Source organism: Paramisgurnus dabryanus, chromosome 16 (genome assembly GCF_030506205.2).
Source record: "Paramisgurnus dabryanus chromosome 16, PD_genome_1.1, whole genome shotgun sequence".
Lineage (NCBI taxonomy): Eukaryota > Metazoa > Chordata > Actinopteri > Cypriniformes > Cobitidae > Paramisgurnus > Paramisgurnus dabryanus.
This window is the reverse complement of record NC_133352.1, coordinates 16,272,815-16,294,562: the sequence shown is the minus strand read 5'-3', so window position 1 is coordinate 16,294,562 and position 21,748 is coordinate 16,272,815. Positions and strand designations below refer to the sequence as shown.

General features: G+C 37.8%; 3 protein-coding genes across 5 annotated transcripts; 2 read left to right on the top strand and 1 right to left on the bottom strand.

Annotated features, from left to right (window-relative positions):
- The first annotated feature begins 1,419 nt into the window (after positions 1–1,419).
- Positions 1,420–6,880, top strand: syvn1 (synovial apoptosis inhibitor 1, synoviolin). 2 transcript variants are annotated; one of them, XM_065271685.2, is made up of 16 exons: positions 1,420–1,624; positions 2,209–2,346; positions 2,435–2,527; positions 2,612–2,764; positions 2,867–2,915; positions 3,333–3,436; positions 3,567–3,693; positions 3,770–3,869; positions 3,958–4,023; positions 4,515–4,631; positions 4,718–4,875; positions 4,978–5,127; positions 5,212–5,352; positions 5,625–5,808; positions 5,887–5,999; positions 6,131–6,880. In XM_065271685.2, the coding sequence occupies exons 2-16, from the start codon at positions 2,215–2,217 to the stop codon at positions 6,310–6,312; spliced, it is 1,869 nt and encodes a 622-aa protein (XP_065127757.2). In that variant the 5' UTR covers positions 1,420–1,624; positions 2,209–2,214; the 3' UTR covers positions 6,313–6,880. The 2 variants fall into 2 exon arrangements, with proteins under 2 accessions (XP_065127757.2, XP_065127754.2); XM_065271682.2 differs by having other exon boundaries at positions 1,421–1,624; positions 5,212–5,358.
- Positions 6,881–7,022: 142 nt separating this feature from the next.
- On the bottom strand, positions 7,023–11,670 carry gpr137 (G protein-coupled receptor 137). The gene is made up of 8 exons (XM_065271686.2): positions 11,156–11,670; positions 10,385–10,991; positions 10,245–10,294; positions 9,711–9,942; positions 9,335–9,478; positions 9,120–9,248; positions 7,818–7,936; positions 7,023–7,728 (listed from the first exon to the last, which is right to left on the bottom strand). Exons 2-8 carry the CDS (start codon positions 10,727–10,729, stop codon positions 7,635–7,637), a joined length of 1,113 nt encoding a protein of 370 aa, XP_065127758.2. The 5' UTR covers positions 10,730–10,991; positions 11,156–11,670; the 3' UTR covers positions 7,023–7,634.
- Positions 11,671–12,726: 1,056 nt separating this feature from the next.
- pld7 (phospholipase D family, member 7) lies at positions 12,727–21,207 on the top strand. Of its 2 annotated transcripts, none has more exons than XM_065271672.2 (11): positions 12,727–12,965; positions 13,210–14,115; positions 14,557–14,741; positions 16,413–16,596; positions 16,808–16,922; positions 17,021–17,148; positions 17,305–17,508; positions 17,845–17,984; positions 18,166–18,331; positions 20,336–20,435; positions 20,670–21,207. In XM_065271672.2, exons 1-11 carry the CDS (start codon positions 12,963–12,965, stop codon positions 20,873–20,875), a joined length of 2,337 nt encoding a protein of 778 aa, XP_065127744.2. In that variant the 5' UTR covers positions 12,727–12,962; the 3' UTR covers positions 20,876–21,207. The 2 variants fall into 2 exon arrangements, with proteins under 2 accessions (XP_065127744.2, XP_065127734.2); XM_065271662.2 differs by having other exon boundaries at positions 14,554–14,741.
- The last annotated feature ends 541 nt before the right edge of the window (positions 21,208–21,748 follow it).

Sequence of the window (21,748 nt, the reverse complement as noted above, 5' to 3'; positions counted from 1 at the left end):
GCCATAATACTTTTAGATTGTTTATCTAAAATTACTACGTTTTACTGACTAATTGTGCTTAATACATATGGGGTTCCTTGTTTTGTGAATTTATAAAATGAGTGTTAATTCAATATGTAGCAGTAACTGTAGTATTTTGGCGGAAACTATGCTTTTCCATGATAAATCTTGTAAGGGGAATATTTTAAAGCGGACATATCATGAAAATCTGACCTTTTCCATGTTTAAGTGCTATAATTGGGTCCCCAGTGCTTCTATCAACTTAAAAAATGTAAAAAAATAAACCCAGTAACATTTAGTTTTGGTAAATCATTCTCTGCAAGCATGTGAAAAAATAGGTCATTAAAATTTGGATCCCCTTTTGATGTCAGAAGGGGATTATTTTATAATAATAAAATTTATTGCAGAGATCAGTTTATTTGCATTTTAAAGGACACACCCAAAAACGGCTAATTTTTGCTCACACCTTATAAAGTTATAAAATGGCAATTTTAAATTTTTTGGCCAATAAATTACCTATATGGTATTTAAAGCTAGAACTTCACATACGTACTTTAGGGAAGATTTATTTGATATTTTAAAAAAAGTCTTGTGAAATGTCCCCTGTAAGATCCACTAGTAGTCTAGTTCAGTGGTTTTCAAACTGGGGGCCTCGAGATGGTGGGCCCCAGTTTTATGAAAATACATTAATTTATCATGAATTCTGTGTAATTAAATCTAAAAAATATAAGGCTACTTACCAAAAGCACAATTTTTTGTATGATTTAATGTTTTTTATTAAAATGTTGAGTTTTAAAACAGTTTTTTGTCACAATTTTTTTTTGGGGGGGGCCGCGAAGGAATGCACCGTACACAAGGGGGGCCGCAGGCTGAAAAGGTTTGGAAACCACTGGTCTAGTTACTCCAAATTTTTTATTCCCAGTCATATCAATAAACAAGTCAATTATCCCATATCTGACACCGTCTTTGAAATCAATTCTAACGTCTCATAATATAAATATGAGATAAGGAGCATCAAAGTTTGATTTCCGTCTTTGATTTATCTTTAACTTCACTCTTTTACATGGTCTTAGTTAGTCAATATTAAAGAAGTTGTTTTTTTTACCTTTTTGTAGGATTATTTTATGTAGAAAACAGTTAATCACAAAAATGACTTTAGCTGGGTTTTCACAGGCAGGGTCATATATCAAAATTTGTTATAATAATTTTATTAACCAATATATAAGAAATAATATTTCCTTATATATTATTTCTAATAATTTGATTAACCAATATATAAGAAATAGGGGAATATATAAAAAGGTAAATCATACAAAAAACTAAATTTAATGAGCTTTTATTTTGAAATCTTTAGGCGTAACCATAGCGACCGGGTTCACCAGCTGCTGCGCTGTCTTCACTCTACTGGCAGGAACGAATATTCACCGGAAGTGAGGTGGCCTTACTGAAGAGCAAGCGAAAAATAAACACGTAGCCGTCAAGTGGCTACGACTGCAAGAGATTGAGAACACGCAAATTACTTATAGATGGCAAAATAGAAACGGGACACGTTTACTGCAAGTCAAACGAAACTGAGGCCACATCTGTAACTTACAGCTAATCTAGCGGATTTTTGCGGCAGTAGGTAAGCAATAATGTAAATAGGAACTGCTTTAACTAATTGGCCAATCCCAGCATGATACTTATCAGCATATGGTCGAGTTATTAAAACATGCATTAGTGTTTATTGTGTATTTTAGATTTATGTTACTTAAAACGTCATAGTGGTGTCCTGCTTAGCCTTCATGTAATGCTAAAGTGCTTAGCTAACGCTTGCTACTATCAAGCTTGCAGAACTTACTTGCAACCAACCCCTAAACAGAAAATATATCTCATATTAAAAGCTTAACTAGTCATTTTAGTATTTAGGATTATTTAAATAGACATTATAAGTTACATAACCACCCTGAGGATCCTTACAACAGGAAGTACTGCAATGTACTGTAAATGCATTTGGCCGGCATTTAAATAACATATTTTACATCATCTTCATGATGTTAGAATGCTGGCAAACGGGTCTGTCAACTGTTTGTTTGGGTGACATAAATAGTAGCTGCTTAACCTTGAGAAAAATGGCTTAATCACCTCATGCCATCTGATTTTAATCTAACCCTCATTATCTTCTTAAATATTATCATTAATGATTTGTTATTCGTTTTATCTTCACAGTACAAGATGGTGCGAGCCGCTCTCGTAACAGCCACCAGTTTGGCTCTGACTGGTGCCGTTATCGCCCATGCCTACTTCCTCAAGCACCAGTTCTACCCTACTGTGGTATACCTTACCAAAAGCAGTCCCAGTATGGCAGTAAGTTATCATGAGTTTATGCAGTGTTAAGTCTTACAAATGTAAACACAACACTGCGTAATTTGACTTTGCTCCTATTCTCTGACAGGTCTTATACATCCAGGCTTTCGTGTTGGTATTCCTGTTGGGAAAATTCATGCGGAAGGTCTTTTTTGGCCAATTGAGAGCTGCTGAAATGGAGGTTGGTTTGTAACCGAAGCGTGCCATGGTAATAATAATTCAAATAATGTGTTTAAATTTTAATTCTCACTTCTGTATTCTTCAGCACTTGATCGAGCGCTCCTGGTATGCCGTGACAGAGACCTGTTTAGCCTTCACGGTTTTCAGGGATGATTTTTCTCCTCGATTTGTGGCCCTGTTCACTTTGCTGCTGTTCCTCAAGTGCTTCCACTGGCTGGCTGAAGACAGGGTGGACTATGTGAGCAAACATTTTAATGAGACATTTGCATATTTAAATAAACGTTCAGTCGAGGATGACGTGTTAACTGTGCAATGTTTACATTTTTATGTTATATTTTAGATGGAAAGGAGTCCGAATATCTCCTGGGTCTTCCACTTCAGAGTTCTCTGTGAGTAAATTGCAAATTATTAAGTTATGCTGTGGTTAGGTTTCAGTTGGTGACACTTTTACTTCCTCTTTTTTAAAATTAAACTTTATCAAAACTTTTTGTGACATGCAAATATTTTAACTAATGTCTTGAATGTCAAGGTCCTCCATATTAGACAACCATATGTGACCCTGCCTGTGAAAACCCAGCTGAAGTCATTAACTGTCATTCCACATAATTTAAAGAACTTTCTTGCCTTGATATCTTTAATAATGACGGAGTAAGATGTGAAAAATTAGAAAAAATTAGAAATTAGTGGTTTAAATCAAAATTTTATGCTCCAAGGTCATTTCACAGACAGGGTCACATATTTGGAGTTTGTTGGGATATTGTGTCATATTTCATGTGAGCATCCCTGTTATTTTCTCTTTGGTGCAGCTCTAATGGTGTTGCTGGGAGTGTTAGACTTCCTATTTGTCAATCATGCGTGCCATAGCATTATTACCAGAGGAGCATCAGTGCAGCTGGTGTTTGGATTTGAGGTGATATTTTCATTTATTATTAGATTTCAAAAATCTTGTTTTTAATTGCCAAATACATGTACATAAAGTCACTCAGAACACTATTGCTAAAATATGTTATGTGTGTGTGTGTGGTACACGTCTCTTACAGTATGCGATACTGATGACTATGGTTCTCACCACCTTCATCAAATACACCTTGCATACAATCGATCTCCAAAGTGAAAACCCGTGGGACAATAAGGCTGTCTACATGCTGTACACGGAGCTCTTTACAGGTATATCATACAAAGCCATATTATGATTTGGTGGTGCTTGACACCATGATGCATATTGATGTATCTATTTTTCCAGGTTTCATCAAGGTAATTTTGTATATGGCATTCATGACCATAATGATAAAAGTGCACACCTTTCCTCTGTTTGCCATTCGACCCATGTATCTCGCGATGAGGTGAGTGATCATCTGTTTCAGCAACAACAAAACGACACGACTCAAGTTACACGGCGCAATTACTGCAAATATTTGTGCTTTTTATTAGGCAATTCAAGAAGGCTGTAACAGACGCCATCATGTCTCGACGGGCCATCCGTAACATGAATACTCTGTGAGTATTTCCTGGTTTTAAAATCTTATAAATTCATTTGATTTATTTAGTTTTTGTCCATGTCAGCACTTTGACCTTAGGCGCAGTAATATTGACACAAGTTGGAGCGAGAGGGGTTGTATTCAGGAGTGATGATGTTACTGCACCTGAGGTCGAAGTGCTGCAAACTAAGTGCTCTTCCACCATAGAATATAGTTCTCATTTTTATCTGCTTAAAAATCGGCATGTTTTATTTTGTGCCACCATACTTACTTATGTAACTACTCATGTAGTTTTTAAATAGGAAAAACATGGAAGTGTTTGGTGGCTTCTAAATTCACCCCTGTTTGGATCCTAAGGAATGAATGGTGCTAGGCTAAATGCTAACATGGTTATAGTTTTGATTTAAATTCTTAAAAATAAAAAAGTATCTAGCACAACCCCCTGTTGCAATCGAAAATATTTGATCTGAATATTTATTAGTCAAATGCCTATTTGCCTCTTTCTTGCAGCTATCCAGATGCCACCCCTGAGGATTTGCAGGCCACTGACAATGTGTGCATCATCTGCCGTGAAGAGATGGTGACCGGAGCCAAAAAACTTCCTTGCAACCACATCTTTCACTCAAGGTTCATATCCACTGTTGTCAAACATTTAAGACATTTCTCAGCTTTGGTTGTTGATACTTAAAAGTCTTTGGTCCCTTTCATTGTAGTTGCCTTCGCTCATGGTTCCAGAGACAGCAGACGTGTCCAACCTGTCGTATGGATGTTCTGCGAGCATCCCAGCCAAACCAGACTCCTGCCCCAGCTCCTGCACAAGCCCCTGCCGCTGCTGCTCCAGCCAATGCAGCTGTACCTCCACCTGTCAATGGTAAGCTTTTATGTAGCAAATACTGGTCTGCAATCAGTGAATATTTAGCGGCATTGGCCATTTAAAGACTGATGTTAATGAGGTTAAATGTGTTTTTTGCAGTTGTACCAGGTTTGATGCCACAGTTTCCTCCGGGGTTGTTTCCTTTTTGGGGTCCTTTCCCCGGTGCGCCTCCACCTGCTGCCCCAGGTGCTCAAGCAAACATAGACGCACCACAGGCTGGTGCAGATGGAGCCCAGACACAAAGAGCAGGTGAGAATCGCATATTTCTTTTTATTTACTGTGCAATTTGTCATTTTAATTAAAGTTTCTTCATTCTTACCATCTGTCATGTAGAATCAGAAGCCAGCAGTTCTACCCAGCCAACCACAGACAGTGCCCCCGCCTCACCGGCAGCGATGCCCGGATTCCCGTTTTCAATGCCACCACCTTTCCCATCTGCTCCATGGCTGCCGATGCCGCCACCTCCACCCTTTAGTATGTGTATGTTGACCAATATCTGTGTCTCTAGACTTTAGCAAAGAGAAGAAAAGGGTTTTAGGGAGGGGCCTGACCTTTGCAGCCAATCAGAAATGGGGTTTTGAAGAGAGGGCATGTGCTTAAAGGTACAAAGGCGGTGTAATGTTAATTTAGTTGTCAAATATGGCTTAAATTGGCAAAAAAGTACAAATACAGATACAAGGTTACAGTAGACTTGCCATCCTGCAGGATGCCTGATCAATCTGTGACTTTATCTCCATGTTTTTCAGTGTCATCCATGCCACCTCCACCATCAACTCTGTCCACCATGTCAGAAGCTGAGCTCAGAGAATTGGAGCAGGAGGGCCGGCGAGGTTTGGAAGCCAGGTTGCAGTGCCTTCACAACATTCATACCTTGTTGGATGCCGCCATGCTCAACATTCACCACTACCTCAGCACAGTGGCTACATTGAGGTATGCAAACATTGTTTATTGTTAAAGTTTTTTCCACTGAAATCCCATTATTAATTTTTTGTCCAACCTACCATTTAGTCCTCCTAGATCAGACGCCAACACTGGTGAAGCAAGTGCGTCAGCCAATGAGGAGTCCTCTCCATCCACGGGCAACTCGGAAAATCCCAATCAGGAAGATGAGAACCAAAGCAGTAAGAAGCAAAACAATATTTTTGACTAAGCTACCATTGTATGAAAACAAATAATCCATTTGATCTCTGCTTGACAATTTTTTAAGTAGAACTAAATATTTTTAAATTCAACAAACGCATCTCATTCGTAGCTGGATCTGTAAATGGAGCTACTGGATTTACTCAACCAGACTCGACCACAGGAGCCAGCAAAGAAAGTAAGGAGGAAGAAGAAGAAGAAGAGTGTGAAGATGAAGGCGGTGAGCCAAGCGCTGCTGAGTTGAGACGGCGCCGACTCCGCAAGCTAGAGACCACGCAGACCCCTGACCACTGATGACGTGATCATTAAACCATGCAATTGTGACTGACTTCAGATAGTAGAAATGCTTCTCACTGACTCCCCAAGGCACTTGGCATGCTGAGATGTCAGATTATTTAAGAAAAGTTTGTGCGTTTTTAAATGTGATTCTGTGACACATCAAGACCCCTACTGCTGTGTGGAGGATTTGTCACGTGAATCAAAGATACTCGGAGGGGTACGGATTAAAAGGCTTGCTTAATGAACGTCAGTGGTCACGTTTAAATCAAGTATTTGCATTTGGTCAGACTGACTTCATTACTGAATGTGATTTTTGCTTTCAAGTGGCCAATTTAAAGGATGAGTATTCAGATAATAAGGTCTGTGGATTTCTCATGTGCCCTTAAAATGTTATCCCCTTTTTTTGTGTGTGAATTTTTATTATTTCTAGCTCTATGTGATTGTTTTTTCACAGATCTAATTTGGTTATGCGTAATAGATCACAAACCAAATGTCTAAGTAAATTAACTTGCTGTACATAATGTATAAAGTGTTTTATTAGAAGGATCTGTACATACTGCAAAAATAAACTGTATGAGACTTATTCATGTCCAATGAGTACAACAAGTATACATAAAAATGAATGTTTATACACTGTTGATGAAAAAGAGAGAACCTTACTTAGATTAATAATAGCATTTGGCCTAAAATCAATCAAAAATATATAAACGTGTAGGAATCGTGATAGTTAAAAATTCTCGTAATGCCGATAAGAATCTATGGGTAGCTTTGTAGTTGATAGTAACACCTTATCAACAGTTTAATGTATACTTTCTAGAAAATAGTAGTAATGAACACCAGCACACCATTGGTTTATTTTATGTAATTATGAAAACTTTTAATAATGACAGTACATGAAAGCACAATTAGTTACAAAATGTAATAATTAAATTAATTTATTATTAAAATAAATCTTAAATTTCAGCACAAGGTTAATAAAAGTTATTGTTCCCTTTAAACACCATTTGCAATGGAATGTTGTTATTCCAAACATAATTCACATCTGGAAAAAATACATTTTATAGATAATCCAGCTAATAAAAGGATAAATGTGGCCACAACTCACCATTTAGTCCTAACATGTATAGAAAAAAATATTAACCGTGTTAAAGTTTATGTAATGATCATTCAGTCTATTTGTAATCAGCTTTACAAAGTCGATGTGCAATTTCAGAAGTTTAGATGCTTCTGATACATTTTAGTGCAAGATTTCCCATTGAGCTTGTCAACAGGAAGAGGTAATGCAGAACTATTGCCTGAGAGGATCAGAGTCAGATCTCTGGAGCTTTGCATAGTGGTCAGGCCTGTGGAGTTGAGTATAGAGAGTGATGCTGGCTGCCCTGCTCAGTCCTGTTGAAGAGGAGTGGGGTGGTCTCACTAGACCCAAACCAGCTGTTGGCAGAGAAGTACATCATACTGTAACTGATTCAAAAGCATTAAATTAGGTTTCAAAGACGTTTGAGTTTTGTTTAGCTAGCTACCTGTTATAGGGATTTATGCTGTGACTCCAGGAAGCACCACTATCACCATCCATCCCACGAGGATCGTCAAAAAAATACGGCCGAGAACTACGCCTGTTGCCAATAGCTGGGGTGCAGTTCTAAAATAAAAGCAAACCAAATGAGTCAATAGCGTGACATTAACTCACTCCCCGCCAGACATTTTTTTGTGATTTTAACAAAATGCCTTCCAGGCAAAATTTCTTCTAAAAATATATAAACATACAAATATATCAAATGAAAGAACAGATCCTCTGCTTTTAAACAACCAATAAACAAACAAAACAAAACGGGAAAGACGTTTCATGCTATCTATATTTTTTCTCTGCGTATAAAATCTTAAATATGGGTATTTTTCTTTAAAAATACAATTTTGTAAGCAAAAAGCTGAAATAATTGCATTTTGGTGAAGAAATTTTGTTAGAGATAAGATTTAGAATGATTATCAAAACATACACAGAGTTTAAAATTAGTACATTACATTTTGGCTTTAGTTTTATTCATAAATTGTGTAAGTATCCACCTAGTGGATAATCGTGGTATTGCAGATTAACAAAAAATCATCTAAGTACTAAAGACGAATTTTTTGTATATTAAAGGAATAGTCTACCCTTTTGCCATATTAAACTATGTTATTACCTCAACCTAGACGAATTAATACATACCTATCTTTTTTCAATGCGTGCACTGTACAGCGCGTTGTGAATGTGTTAGCATTTAGCCTAGCCCCATTCATTCCTATGGTACCAAAAAGTAGTTTTATTTTGTGGCACCATACTTACTGGTATAACTCATCATGTAACAGTCTTTAAATAAGGAAAACACAGAAGTGTTTGGGGGCTTCCCTGTTTGGTACCATAGGAATGAATGGGTCTAGGCTAAATGCTAACACATTCACGACGCGCTGTACAGTGCATGCATTGAAAAAAGATAGATATGTATTAATTCGTCTAAGTTGAGGTAATAACATAGTTTAATATGGCAGTAGACTATTCCTTTAAGTACAATATTAGTGTGCAAAAATAAAGCACTTTACACTATGGAAGTGTACTACTTTTTCACCTGGGTAAAATTTTATATTCTAATAATGGGATTAGGAGCATCAAATTTTGATTTTAATCATTGATTTCAATCTTTGACATGACCTTACTCAGACAATAATATCAAGGTTATATTTTCACAGAATGTTCTTTACTTTATGTAAATTGATTTTATGCAAAAAAACAGTAAATCACATAAATTGACTTAAGTGATATATAGTATGATAATAAACAAAAAAAAAACCTTTTCTTGGGAAGGCTGGCGAACTCTGAAGATAATAATGAGCAAGCTGGTAGGTAGCAGTTCCCAAATGAAAAGTACAGCTCCAAAAATAATGTATTCTCTGTCTCCAAGTACGCTGCGAAGATCAGCCTGAGAACAACAGCAATGAACGTCACAAACTGTCCAGTAATAGAAACACATCTATTAGCGCTTAATGAATTATAAAAAAGGCACACCTGATCCGAGATGTTGTACCAGTCATAATCAAAGGCCTCTATTTTATGTTTTTGAGACAAAAACAACACCGCCAGGTTGTAGCAGGCCCTACTGGCGAAGAGCAAGATGACACCGGCCCCAAGCACTGCAGTCCGGCAAATCCCCTACAAGCATACGAAAAAAATACTGTGAATCAAATGTTTTCTTGTTTATTATAAACCAAAGTACATTTATATTTATGCATCTGGCAGACACTTAAATCAGAGGTGACTTAAAAAGGTACACATTTTATCAGCATGTGTGTTGCCCGGGTTTGAACCTATAACCTTTTGCACTGCTAACGTGATGGACTATACAGCAGCAAGGTATGAAGTTATGTTTGAAGGTATGCATTACCTTAGTGCTTAGATAAGGGATAGTCAAGGAGGAAAATCGCATTAACAGGAGCAGAGATATGGCCAAGCAGACAGCTTCCAAAATGAACAGCAGGTCATTCACCAGCACCCGAATCAGCACCAGACTCCATGCTTTATCACCTGAACCACCACGCTCTTCAAGGCTTGCGCAAACTACATTGACACACAGGAAGATGACACTCATGGCTGTATACACACAGCGAGCCACCCATCTGAAAGTCACACAAAGTTTCATGTTTAGGGGTTGCTCCAAAAAAAAAAACGAAAATTCTGTCATCATTTTCTTGCCCTCATGTTGTTACAAAACTTTTAAGCACCACTGACTTCCTTACTAGTTTTTTTCCTACTATGGAAGTCAGTGGTGCTTTTGTTTCCTGCCTGATAACAAATATCCTCCTTTGTATTAAGCAGAACAAAGAAATGTATACAGGTTAAGGTAAACTATCTCTTTAAATATGTTCTCATTTATAACCAGCTATGAATTACGAATATAAAAATATGGAAATGCACTCACAGTCCTTTATTGGGCTCCACATTGAATACGCGTCTAACTTTAAGCAATTCCTGTCAAAACAAATCAATGTAAGGGAGTGGACTGTTTTCTGAACTGAACAAACAAAAGGTGTGGTATTGTCAATGGTACGGTAAACTTACCTGAGTGAAGTAAAGATTAAAGAGACTCAAGGTGAAAAACTGCAGGCACACAGGAAAACAATAGAGGAGCCAGTAGGCCGGAGTGGGTAGGTGGTTGGCTGCAAGGGCATCTCGAAAATAAAATGAAAAGAGTGTTGTGCGAAGGCCTGACCAGAACAGGCAAAGAAAAAGAAAAACGCTCTGGTAGCTCCAACGTTTGTGCCGATACAGTAACAGTAACCAAAGTTGAATGTATACAACTAAAAACAGACACCCATAAAAAAAGGTGTAAAAAATTGTGACACCCAATTCTACTGATGGGGCCACAGCTGGTCTTATAGGGGAAGGTGGAATTGGATCCTGCATTGTGGTTATCAAAAAGAAGAATTTTTAAAGGTATTAAACTGCATAATATAATACTTACACTATGCCTTAACTAAAAAATTATGTAAGAATGTTAATCATATTTCTAATAAACTAACCACCTTTAACTTGTAATATTTGCATCTATAGGTTTAAATTATCATCAGTGTATTACTATATAACTAATATAGGCAAATGTTTTGCTAAACTACAAAATACGTCAGGAAAATTCCCCTCTTATCTCTGTGATCTCTGTGGTATGCACCTGCAAAACAAAAATGAAAGCATTCAATGTAACAGACCGACCACCGATTGTAACATTAACAGTGAATATTATGTAACACATCTGCTTACTAGTACAATCCAGTAACTAATGAAGCGCTTAAACAGAAGTGACAGTTTAACCACTCGTGACGATGACACACTCACCTAGTTATCACTTAGTGCAGCCTTTTGATCATCGGTTAAAGTTGAAACAGTTTGCTTTAACTGTTATATGCGTTCGACCCTCAAATCACTAACTTACATTAAAAATCTAAACTCAAATAAATTGTTTAGCTACGTACGTTAACGTTAGCTAACGTTGCTAAGTTAAGATTAAAATCGATTTGCTAGTTCGCAAACAACAACGAGAATAAACTCCGACACAAGTTTGAAATAGACGATAGACACACAAAAAATAGCTTACAAATTCAAAATAATAAGTAATAAACAAAAATCTACAACTCTGATAATCCCCGAGAATGTCTGTCAAGCTTGAAGCTGAGTTTTTGTTATGAACTGAGCTGAGCTATCAACAAAAAAACTCATCGCTGTTGGCGACATCTAGCGGCTCATCATGTTGGTAAGGTCTAAAACTAAGCGCGAATACCAATCGGAAGTGAAAATGCCTATGTCCGGCTATCTACGGCCAAAATCTTGTCGAATGAGGGCTGTTTTCATCCAACATACCTAACCCTAAACCGGGATTTAGGCGCTAAGCTGTATCCTATTTAGCCAGAATCGATGTTTTTCATTTTAATCCTATCCCCAAACCAAACGCTAAACACAACATCTCGCGAGATTTGACCGTAGCTGCATCCCCTCTAGTTTGGAACACATTTTGGGAAAGGCTTAATAAAAAACAAAGTCACTTTTTCGTTATCTGGGACGAAGCTTCCCTCCCAAAAAATGCCATTTGGAAATTGGAAAATTAATGTTCATAATTTCATATTAAAAGTCTATATATTTACCTAGTACGTGTAATGCCACCGTATTATTTGTTGTTATATAGATATTGATTTTACCATGTCTTGTTTTATGTATATTTAGCCATATTAACAAATTACTTTGAATATAAATTGTACTCGAACTGGCCCTAAGCATAAAACTGAAATTAAAGCCGCCCACTGCATTCCCGCGCTTTGCCTGTAGAGGGAGCGCGCATTCAACACAGGAAGGAAACGGCGGTTAGTTCAATTTTTAAACATGATTTCATTTCAACTGTCGTTTTTAACCGTCATTTTAACACATACCTATATTTACACGAAATCAGATGGAGTTTAACAGCCTAAAAGTAAATAACAACGTCAGGGTTAATTATCTGATCATATAACGCCTATACGTCACTGTGAATTTTTAATGTAATATAATAATTTTAGTCTTAAATCGTTTTGATGATGGTTCGCAGGAGCGGTCTGTGCAGATTCACAGGCTGTGAGTCAGAGTCGCTATGTAAATGCATGAACTCATATATCGTGTTGTTAGTAGGCGAGGTTTTTCTTCCTCACTTTTTCCCCCTCTCTCTCTCACTCTCTCTCTCTCTTTCTCTCTCTCTCTCTCTCTCACTCTCTCTCTCTCTCTCACTCTCTCTCTCTCTCTCTCACTCTCTCTCTCATTCTCTCTCACTCTCTCTCTCTCTCACTCTCTCTCTCTCTCTCTCTCTCTCTCTCTCACTCTCTCTCTCTCTCTCACTCTCTCTCTCTCTCTCTCACTCTCTCTCTCTCTCTCTCTCTCATTCTCTCCCTCTCTCTTTTTTCCTCGCTGTACCGCACTGTCGTTCTGCAGCCACGTCGCAGATACAGACAGCATTGCTGTTTAAACCCCATTTCTCATAGCGCTAGCCACCAAACCGGACCGAAAACACTGATAGCAAGTTTATCTCCTCGTACAGATTGTCGGATATTTGAGGAAATATTTATATCTTTTAACCTAGTTAACTTACGGATAAGTTGTGTGGTTCCTCTCAGCTGTGGTCATGGTGAGTAGCTTTTGTGCTAGCTCAGGCTCCAATTTGCTGGTTAAGTGTTTTTAAAAGGTGTAAATTAGCCTGAATTCATATTTGAAGTATACTGTTTTTTGGCAAACATTTACACTATTTATCCTTTGTTACATACGTCTGGTTTAAAGAGCTTGTTAAAAACTGATATATAGTGATGATGTAGTATTACCAAGATTAGATGGGTGTGTTAATGTTTAATGGGTTTATATTCAATCTGTCATAGGACCCTGAAGATGTACATTTTAGATCAGCAGATCATTTGACGGGTGAGGAAGAGAAACAGAAGACAACAACTGAGAGGAAAGAGGATGGAGAGGAATCACGCAAAGCAGGAAGACCACCAATGTCCCGAATTCCTACCTTTCAAAGCTCCTTGCCCCGCAAGCGAGTTCCCGTCCAGAATGCAGACTCATCACCAAAGACTGATGAATCCAGCCAGCCGGGCCAAAAAGAGAGAGCAGGCTCTATTGAGGCTGGACGAGTGAAAATGTCAGCGTCTGGTGGGAGAGAAACAGCATTGCCCATCCCATCAGCTCGGTTGCAGACAAGCAATGCGGATGGTTTCTCTCAAGGTGATTTTTCAGATCACCCCCCCAGTCATTTAGCTTTAAAAAGTGATCAATCCCTTGATCAAACACCTGAGATTACAATGGACTCTGATCAGTTTAAATCACCACTGGTGCGGCCCCCACTCAGGAATGTCCAGGAGAACCTGGTAACCTCTGATGTCGTCACAGAGCTTGTTTCTAAATTTGAGACCGCAACTGGAGAGACCCTCATCGAAGATGAACATATGTCACTCATAGATGATATGAGCTCATGCTCCTCTGTTGATAATCAAGAAACTTCTGATCAACCTTTGGGAGAAGAGTTGGAAAGTGAAAGTGTGAAAGAGACAGTTTACCAATCAGAAGGAATAGAAGAAAAGATGAATGATGTGAAACAGCGCACTGTTCCAGATAAGGTTGATGGATGCATGGTTGGTGCTGAGGATAAACAGGCTAAGATAGAGAAACCGACTGTTAGTACAAACTCAGAAAAATGCTTGAAAGAAACACCAAAGACAACCAAAGCTGCAGATACTACTCATGCAAAACACAGCAAGACCAAAATGTACACACCCTCAAAGGTAGGGTGTATAGTATTTCATTATACCTACGTCAAGTTAATAGGATACTAGGGATACTATTGTCCATGCTATTATTAGGGGATTTGGAAGAAAACACATAACTAATCCTGGCAATATTTGTGTTATAAACATAAATTATTCCTCAAGTGACCTGCTTATTGAGAGAGGGTGTGGTTTTATTTTTTTTTATGTCAGTTTGAACTGTTTTGATGTGTTGTGTATGCGTTGACGACATCTGATGAGCTCAAGTTTAGTTGCTTAGAGATGCATTTGTTTTGCCATCAAACAAATTTCAACAGAAGGGGATGTGTGAAATTCAACAGCCACATTTCAGTCATTTCATAACCATACAAAGTCCAAATATCTCTGGTATGTCTATGGAAGATGTTTGTGTAAGAATCAGTAACCTTCTAATCATTCGTTTATGTATGGTTTTAGCAGACGAAAGGTGGGGGCTTTGCTGTTTTTTTTCTTCTGCCCTCCATTCTTCTCCTTTTGGGCGGATTCGGGCTGCACATCTGGCAATATGGAATCCCTAAATCAACGTCACATCTTATGTCACAACTGGAGCTGCACTGGCTGGAGCCTTTTTGGATGCCTCAAGAGACATGCAACTCTGATTGTAGGTGAGAAAATAGTATACTTTTATGAGCAGCTCAAAAATTAGATAATGATATTAGCCGAATGCTCTCATGAAATACTTTCTCTTCAAATCTGCTTATTCCCGGCCGTTCAGATATACCGGTTTGTTTGCAGAATCCGTTAAATGACAAAGACAAATGTAAAACAACACATTTAAAGGTCCCGTTCTTTCTGTGTTTTTGAAGCTTTTATTGTGTTTACCGTGCGCAATATAATATGTGTTCATGTTTCACTTGTAAAAAAACGAGGTATTTTTCACACAATTGACTTATTTGTATATCGCTTTTTTCTCTGTCCGTAAAAATGGAATGACGTCTTCCTTGTTCTATAAAGTCCCTTATTCAGAAATACGTATCAAGTTCTGATTGTGTAGTTTGTTTAGTGTGTTGTGATTCAATAGCAGCTTAGCTTGCCGTTAGCTTAGCTGGCGACTGACGTATTCCTGTGGGCGGAGTTTAGTCAAAAAACTGTTCTACTGACTTCATTAAAGCAGGAAGTAGAGAGCTGTAGTCCAAACCAGCCATACGCTGTAGGCTTTGAAAGGCAAATTCTGTTAAAGAAAATATATCGCCTGGCTTTGAACTTTGAGCTTTATCATTTTACAGGTAGTATTTATGCTATTATAGCAACATTACACACTAACTAGGGTTTTAAAAATGGGATCAGTAAGAACGTGACCTTTAAACTTTGGTCCTATATGAGTATACGTTGACAAATAAATACAACCCGAATGTGGCAGCCACAGGCATCACAGCACCCCCCTATTGTGTGGTTCAGTTTAATTTTTTTACCTTTTGAAATCTGGCTTTCATCATTTCATCACAAGTCTCTAGTGGCATCTGTAGTGATTTTGCAACTGTTTACTATTTCATGTACAAAGAAGTGGACTTTTTAAAGAAATGAAGTGCACCTGTCTTTGCAGCGAAATACAGTCAAATTTATTAAATACCAATGAATTGACATTTTATAAAAAATTATGCATTTCAGTAACTGACAAAATTAAAATACTAAACCTAAATAAATAAGAGCCTGATAAAATGCTCATTTACAAGAAAACATTAAGGGACTTAGAGGGATTTGCAACGTTTTATATATAGTACTGTGCAAAAGTCTTAGGCCACCATGCTACCATTAGATTTGCTGTTTTTGCAATTGTATAGTGATCGTATATAATTATTTCTAAGTCTCTTTATTAGAATACAACCAGAAATATAGGAAATGTATATGTAGTATTAAAACAGTATAAAAGTATAAGCTGAAGTGTCCACTTGAGCAATAGCAGGCAGGTGCAGGATCTCTTAAACCTAAATGAAATTAAATCCTAATTTCTAATTCTAATCAAATGACTTCAGGACTTCAGTCTCCTCAAAAAAGCCTGTGTTGATGTTTTTCGTGCCAAGAGAGGTCTCACTAAATACTGACTGATGAAGACATTAAGTTCTGAAAATTGTTTTGTCTTTAATTTGGTGTACATATGTCCTGTATTTTCTGTTTGTATCTTAAAAAATAAATATGAATGGACAATAAAACTTTGCTAAAACTACAAAGCTGGGGATGGTGGACTAAGACTTTTGCAGAGTTCTGTATATATGCTTTTATATAGCAATATAATCACATTTGAATTGCTATTACAACTTTAAAATTGTTGTGTACAGGCTTTCTCTTGTTGAGAGTGTCCCCGAGGGTGTGTCGTTCCCTTCTGAGTCGCCGCACCTGTCAAGCATCTCAGATGCTTGGTCTAACTTACTAAACACAGCAAACAACTCTGTCCACATCGCTGCTTTTTATTTTACCCTCCGAGACTCAGACCTAGGTCTTACAGAGCCTTCATCTGTACTGGTGAGTTAGATCATGGGAATTTTACAAAACACCATAAACACACAAAAACATAGTCCGCAGGCGTAAGAGCAACATTTGCATTTGCACAATACAACCCTATTTGCATCAGAAAAGAATGTTTCTGTGTTTGGTTTACACATTTATGATGTGTTCTCTAGATCACTGATTCTCTTTATGTGGGAAAGCATTCAAGTTTTATTTTTTAATGTAGGGCCAAAAAGTGTTCGACCAACTAAAGCAGCTGGAACCAAAGGGAGTGAAGTTGAAGATTGCAGTAAACGCTCCTCAGCCATATATTGCAGACACAGAGGAACTGGCAGCAACAGGTAGAACAAGATGCCGGTTGAGCTTTTGCATGCAGCATGTGAGGAATACATGAATGGATGGCATGTAGATTTTTTCATCTCTCTTGTGATTTTTTCAGGGGCTGAAGTCAGGGGTGTTGACCTACAGAGTGTCACTGGGGGCATTTTGCACACCAAACTATGGGTTGTGGATAAGAAACACATGTATTTAGGGAGTGCTAACATGGACTGGCGATCCCTTACCCAGGTAAATGTAACACTATCAACATTGTAGATCATGTTACTGCTGGCTGAGAAGTACACACATTAATATATAATGTAAACAAGTCAATGATCCTAGTATACACTGCAGTAAATGTATACATTTGTGAATATGCTGAACTGTAATGAATATTTCTATCAGGTCAAAGAGGTTGGAGTATCTGTGCAAGACTGTAGCTGTTTGGCTCAAGACGCCTCGCGGATATTTGACCTTTACTGGGATGTTGGAGCTCAGAAGAATGAATCTCTACCTCCTTTCTGGCCGGGCCGGTTTTCTGCCCTCTCCAGTTCTAAGTACCCATTAGCTGTTAAATTCAACGGTGTCCCTGCACGTGTCTATTTGTCTGTGAGTTGTGTTACTCTCACATGTTGACTTCATTTGTTAACTGGTTTATGTTCACTGTTTATAATAGCTGTTTATTGTTGCATGCCTTATAATAATTATCCATCCACATCCATTCTAATCTATACATAATTCCACTCATCCTCTTTGTTCATTCACTGGCTGATTTCCACAAGTTTAATGTTTTAGGAATGTTTTTTTTTTGTACTCTTTAATGTACACAATGCATGTATAGTATATGTGAAACATATCATCCTGTTTCATTTCTAAATGTGACATGCATTTACGTGTGTAGAGCATTTTATATATATATCTTACACAACATTCTTAATCTTTTAGAGTTCCCCTCCTCCTTTATCAGCTTATGGGCGTTCTGATGACCTCTCAAGTATCCTGTCGGTAATAGCTGATGCTAAAAAGTTCATCTATGTGTCTGTGATGGATTATCTTCCCCTGTCCCAGTTCACAGAGCCTGTTCGGTAATATTTACTAGTAGATATTTCAGTAGTGAAACAATTCTTTTTGAATTTGCATATAAGTTTTTGTGTGGAGCAGATTGCATTTACATAGTGCTTTATAGCTTACCCTAGGAGGTTTGCTCAGCTGTCAGATATTGCTATAGATCATGGTTTTATCTATAATATATGTTATGTTGTTTAGGTTTTGGCCTGCCATTGATTCAGCACTTCGTGAAGCTGCTTGTGCTCGAGGTGTTGAAGTAAAGCTGCTGGTCAGTTGTTGGAGTCATTCTCCTGGTGCCATGTTCATCTTCCTCCAGTCTTTATCAGTCCTCAACAAGCCCCCGCTGAGCTGCAACATTTATACCGTATGTTTCTGCATGTTCTTCACCGTTTGTAAAGTCGTGTTCACACTTAGTTGGTGCACTTGGTTCTTTTAATTCGGACCAGTTTTTTCCAATGGTAGCGTCACTCTTTTCAGGGCAACAATGGTCCGATTCACGATTTTACATTTCCTTTGGTGTGTAAGTGTGTAGTACGTTAACGATATCCAAAGGTACAAACCTCAAGGTAAACGATGACGCAAGTTATCGTTCCAACGTAAATCTCTTTTCTTGGACTACAACAAACACACGGATTACAGGCAACAGTTTACTTCCTGGGCCTGTTGAGGTGGACAAGACCGACATGATCATAATTTCTCCTGCTTTGACTCACAGCCTGTAAATTAACTCCTGTTAGCATTGCATTGTGAGCAAATATATCAAATATGGTGAGAGCGCTGTATTTATGGATGAAGTCAGGGGTATTGAGGCCAATCACAAAGTACAGCTTAGCTGGCCAATCAGGGCACAGAGCTTTTTTTAGATCGATTAGTTTTCATGTTTTTCAAATCAATGCGTTTGAGGTAGGAAAATAATGTGTTTTTTAACCATAAACCACGCAAACATATTATATCATACCAAATACACAAACAACATTGTGTTTTAGCAATGAAAGAGGTGCACTTTAAAAAATAGCAGCAGCTGGGAGGTTTCGTCCACGCTGTCGCTCTGCATTTTTCCACGCCCAGCACTGAGCACCCAGAGTTAAAAAATGTGGTGAAACATGGGTGACACGCTCAGTTCGTCAATGTCACTTTTCACTTAGCCATCCTGTCAAAGTGATAGGACAAATACCACAGCCACCAACCTTCGCATTGTACAACATCTGATAAACAAAACAGAAGCAACCAAAGCGCTTAGCTGAAAAAATGCTGGCAAGCGAGCACTTTCGGCATCCGCCTGGCGTTTCAGCCGCATTTAAACGCTTGGGTGTACACGCCCCCTAAAGGGATAACAATAAGGTCACAAGCTGATTGGTCAGCATTTATGACGTGTATTTCGTGTGGACTTCCTTATGGATCTAAACAAATATTAAACACAACAGTAGGTGGCATCATGTGCTCGTAACACCAGCCTGCAGGTGCAGCTAAACATGCTCAAAGTATGCGTGTGCATATGAGGGTATTTTTACCTGCTGAAAATTCAACTTAAAAAACTTAAAATGTTTAAAAGAATCAAAACAGCATCAGAAATGATTTCATTATTTGCAAACAAAAATCGCTGCAAAAGACGCATTCCAACAGGTTTTATTGTAGTTTTTGTCCAACTCCATTGACTTGTATTTAGATGTGCTATGAGGTACGGTATTACTCTGCGCCGGGAACCTTGTTTCTATTCTTGCAATTGGCAAAGGCGGATTATCGCCACCAACTGGGCTGGAGTGTCTATTATTCAAGCTCTCAACGGAAAAATGTACGAGTGTGAGGCGTTTGGAAAAATAGGTCCACAAGTTAACAATGACTGCTAAAACACCTGTTGGAAAGCATCTTTTGCAGCGATTTTTGTGTGAGCATATCAGTGAACACCCCTGATATCGGTGAGTTTCACGTCTTTGTAAACGAAAGTTTAATGCATTTTAGGAAGGATTGTTCCTGTGCACCTATACACCCATTGTAGAGGTGGGAGGTGAAATAACAAACACCCGAAAATTCTCGGGGCAGCCGCATATGTCGAAATTTCAGTCAAAACCGTTCTATTTCATCATAAACAATCTGAAAACAGGGCTTTAAGTGTACATGTAAGTGTACATGTAAGTTTTTGGTGTCACATTTTGTTTTCACTTGTAACACATTCATCCTTTAAAGCCGTCTCATTCAGCTTGATTGTTGCGATTTGGTTCGGGTAAAGCTTTTACACTTACTCAAATAAACTGCACTTATTGTGTACGAGAGTTCGTTTTAATCAAACCAAATCTGCCAAGTGTGAACACACTCTAAATATATGTTTGGGGTACCAGTGAGCTAATGGTAAAACATTTAAATTTTACAGAAAGTTTTTGAGGTGCCTTCAACGCGAGAGCAGCAGAGGATTCCATTTGCTCGTGTCAACCACGCCAAATACATGGTGACTGATAGAGTTGTTTACATTGGTATGTTTATTGTACCCCCTCCACAAACAACATTTCACACATTATATCACGTATGTTTTTTTTTAAAGACAATGCATATTGCTGCCGGGTTTGGCGCCGCATCAAAGATGCCTGCCAACAGTAACAGGCTCTTATGTTTACATTAACAACTGTAACGTTGTAAATAACAATTCAGTTAATGACAGATTCTAATATTTCTCTGATGATTGAGTGTTATTATGTTATGTTTTACAGGAACCTCCAACTGGTCCGAGAATTATTTCACACAGACAGCAGGGGTTGGGCTTGTTGTGAATCAGACAGGCTCTGCAGTAGAGAAGGGCCAACAAACCGTTCAGAACCAATTACAGAATATTTTCCAGAGAGACTGGCATTCACAGTATGCCCAAACCCTCAGCGATGTTCATGCAGATCATTGTAGTGGAATAAAGCTTACATAATACACTTTGCTCTTTATTTATGTTATGTTGCTAAGCATACTCATTTACATAATATAAACATTAAAAACAACAAACCTATCCAACACAAAAGTCTTCCCTGCGGCATTGCTGCCTACTGATAAATTATTCATTATGTATGTGTTTGCCAAAAATGGATGCTGTGCATTTTAATGTTTGTGCATAAATATTTCTTTTCTTTGACTGTATATTTGCATTGTGTGACATTTGCAAGGATAAGGACAAAGTCCTTGAGCAAGCACTGATCTTTGATGTTGGTTACATGTGCATGTAAATGTTTTAATTTGTTTTTAAATAAAACTACTTTTCAGTAACTGCTTTGTGTCGCACACACACAAATATATAGGTGTGTATAATATAGGCCTCAATGTAACTATAATAATTATTTTTCCATTTTTAAGATGATAAACTTTACGATATGCATATATGTAGATCATGTGTTAGCTTAATTATATTTTGGTTGTTATTACAAACGGTATTTACAAAGTAATAAATACATAGTATTTACACAAACTCTATATATATGGAAAACTATTTACATAGGCACAGATAAACAATAAACAGTATTGTTTCCTCATTCTTATGTAAACCTCATACATGCAAAAGACTTGGAAAACAGGCCAATCTCAACATAACATCGACTGTGAAGTTAGTCAAGATATATGCCTCCAACATTAAATTAAGTACAATGTTGTTACAATGCTAAAAACAAAGTTGTGACTGCTGAGTTAGCACTATATGCTAGTTAATGCTATATGCTAGCATTTAGGCTGAAGTTCTACTATTGATGTTACAGTTACGTTTTGCAGGTCCATAATGGAAAAACACAAACTTACTACTCAGAAACGTCCATTA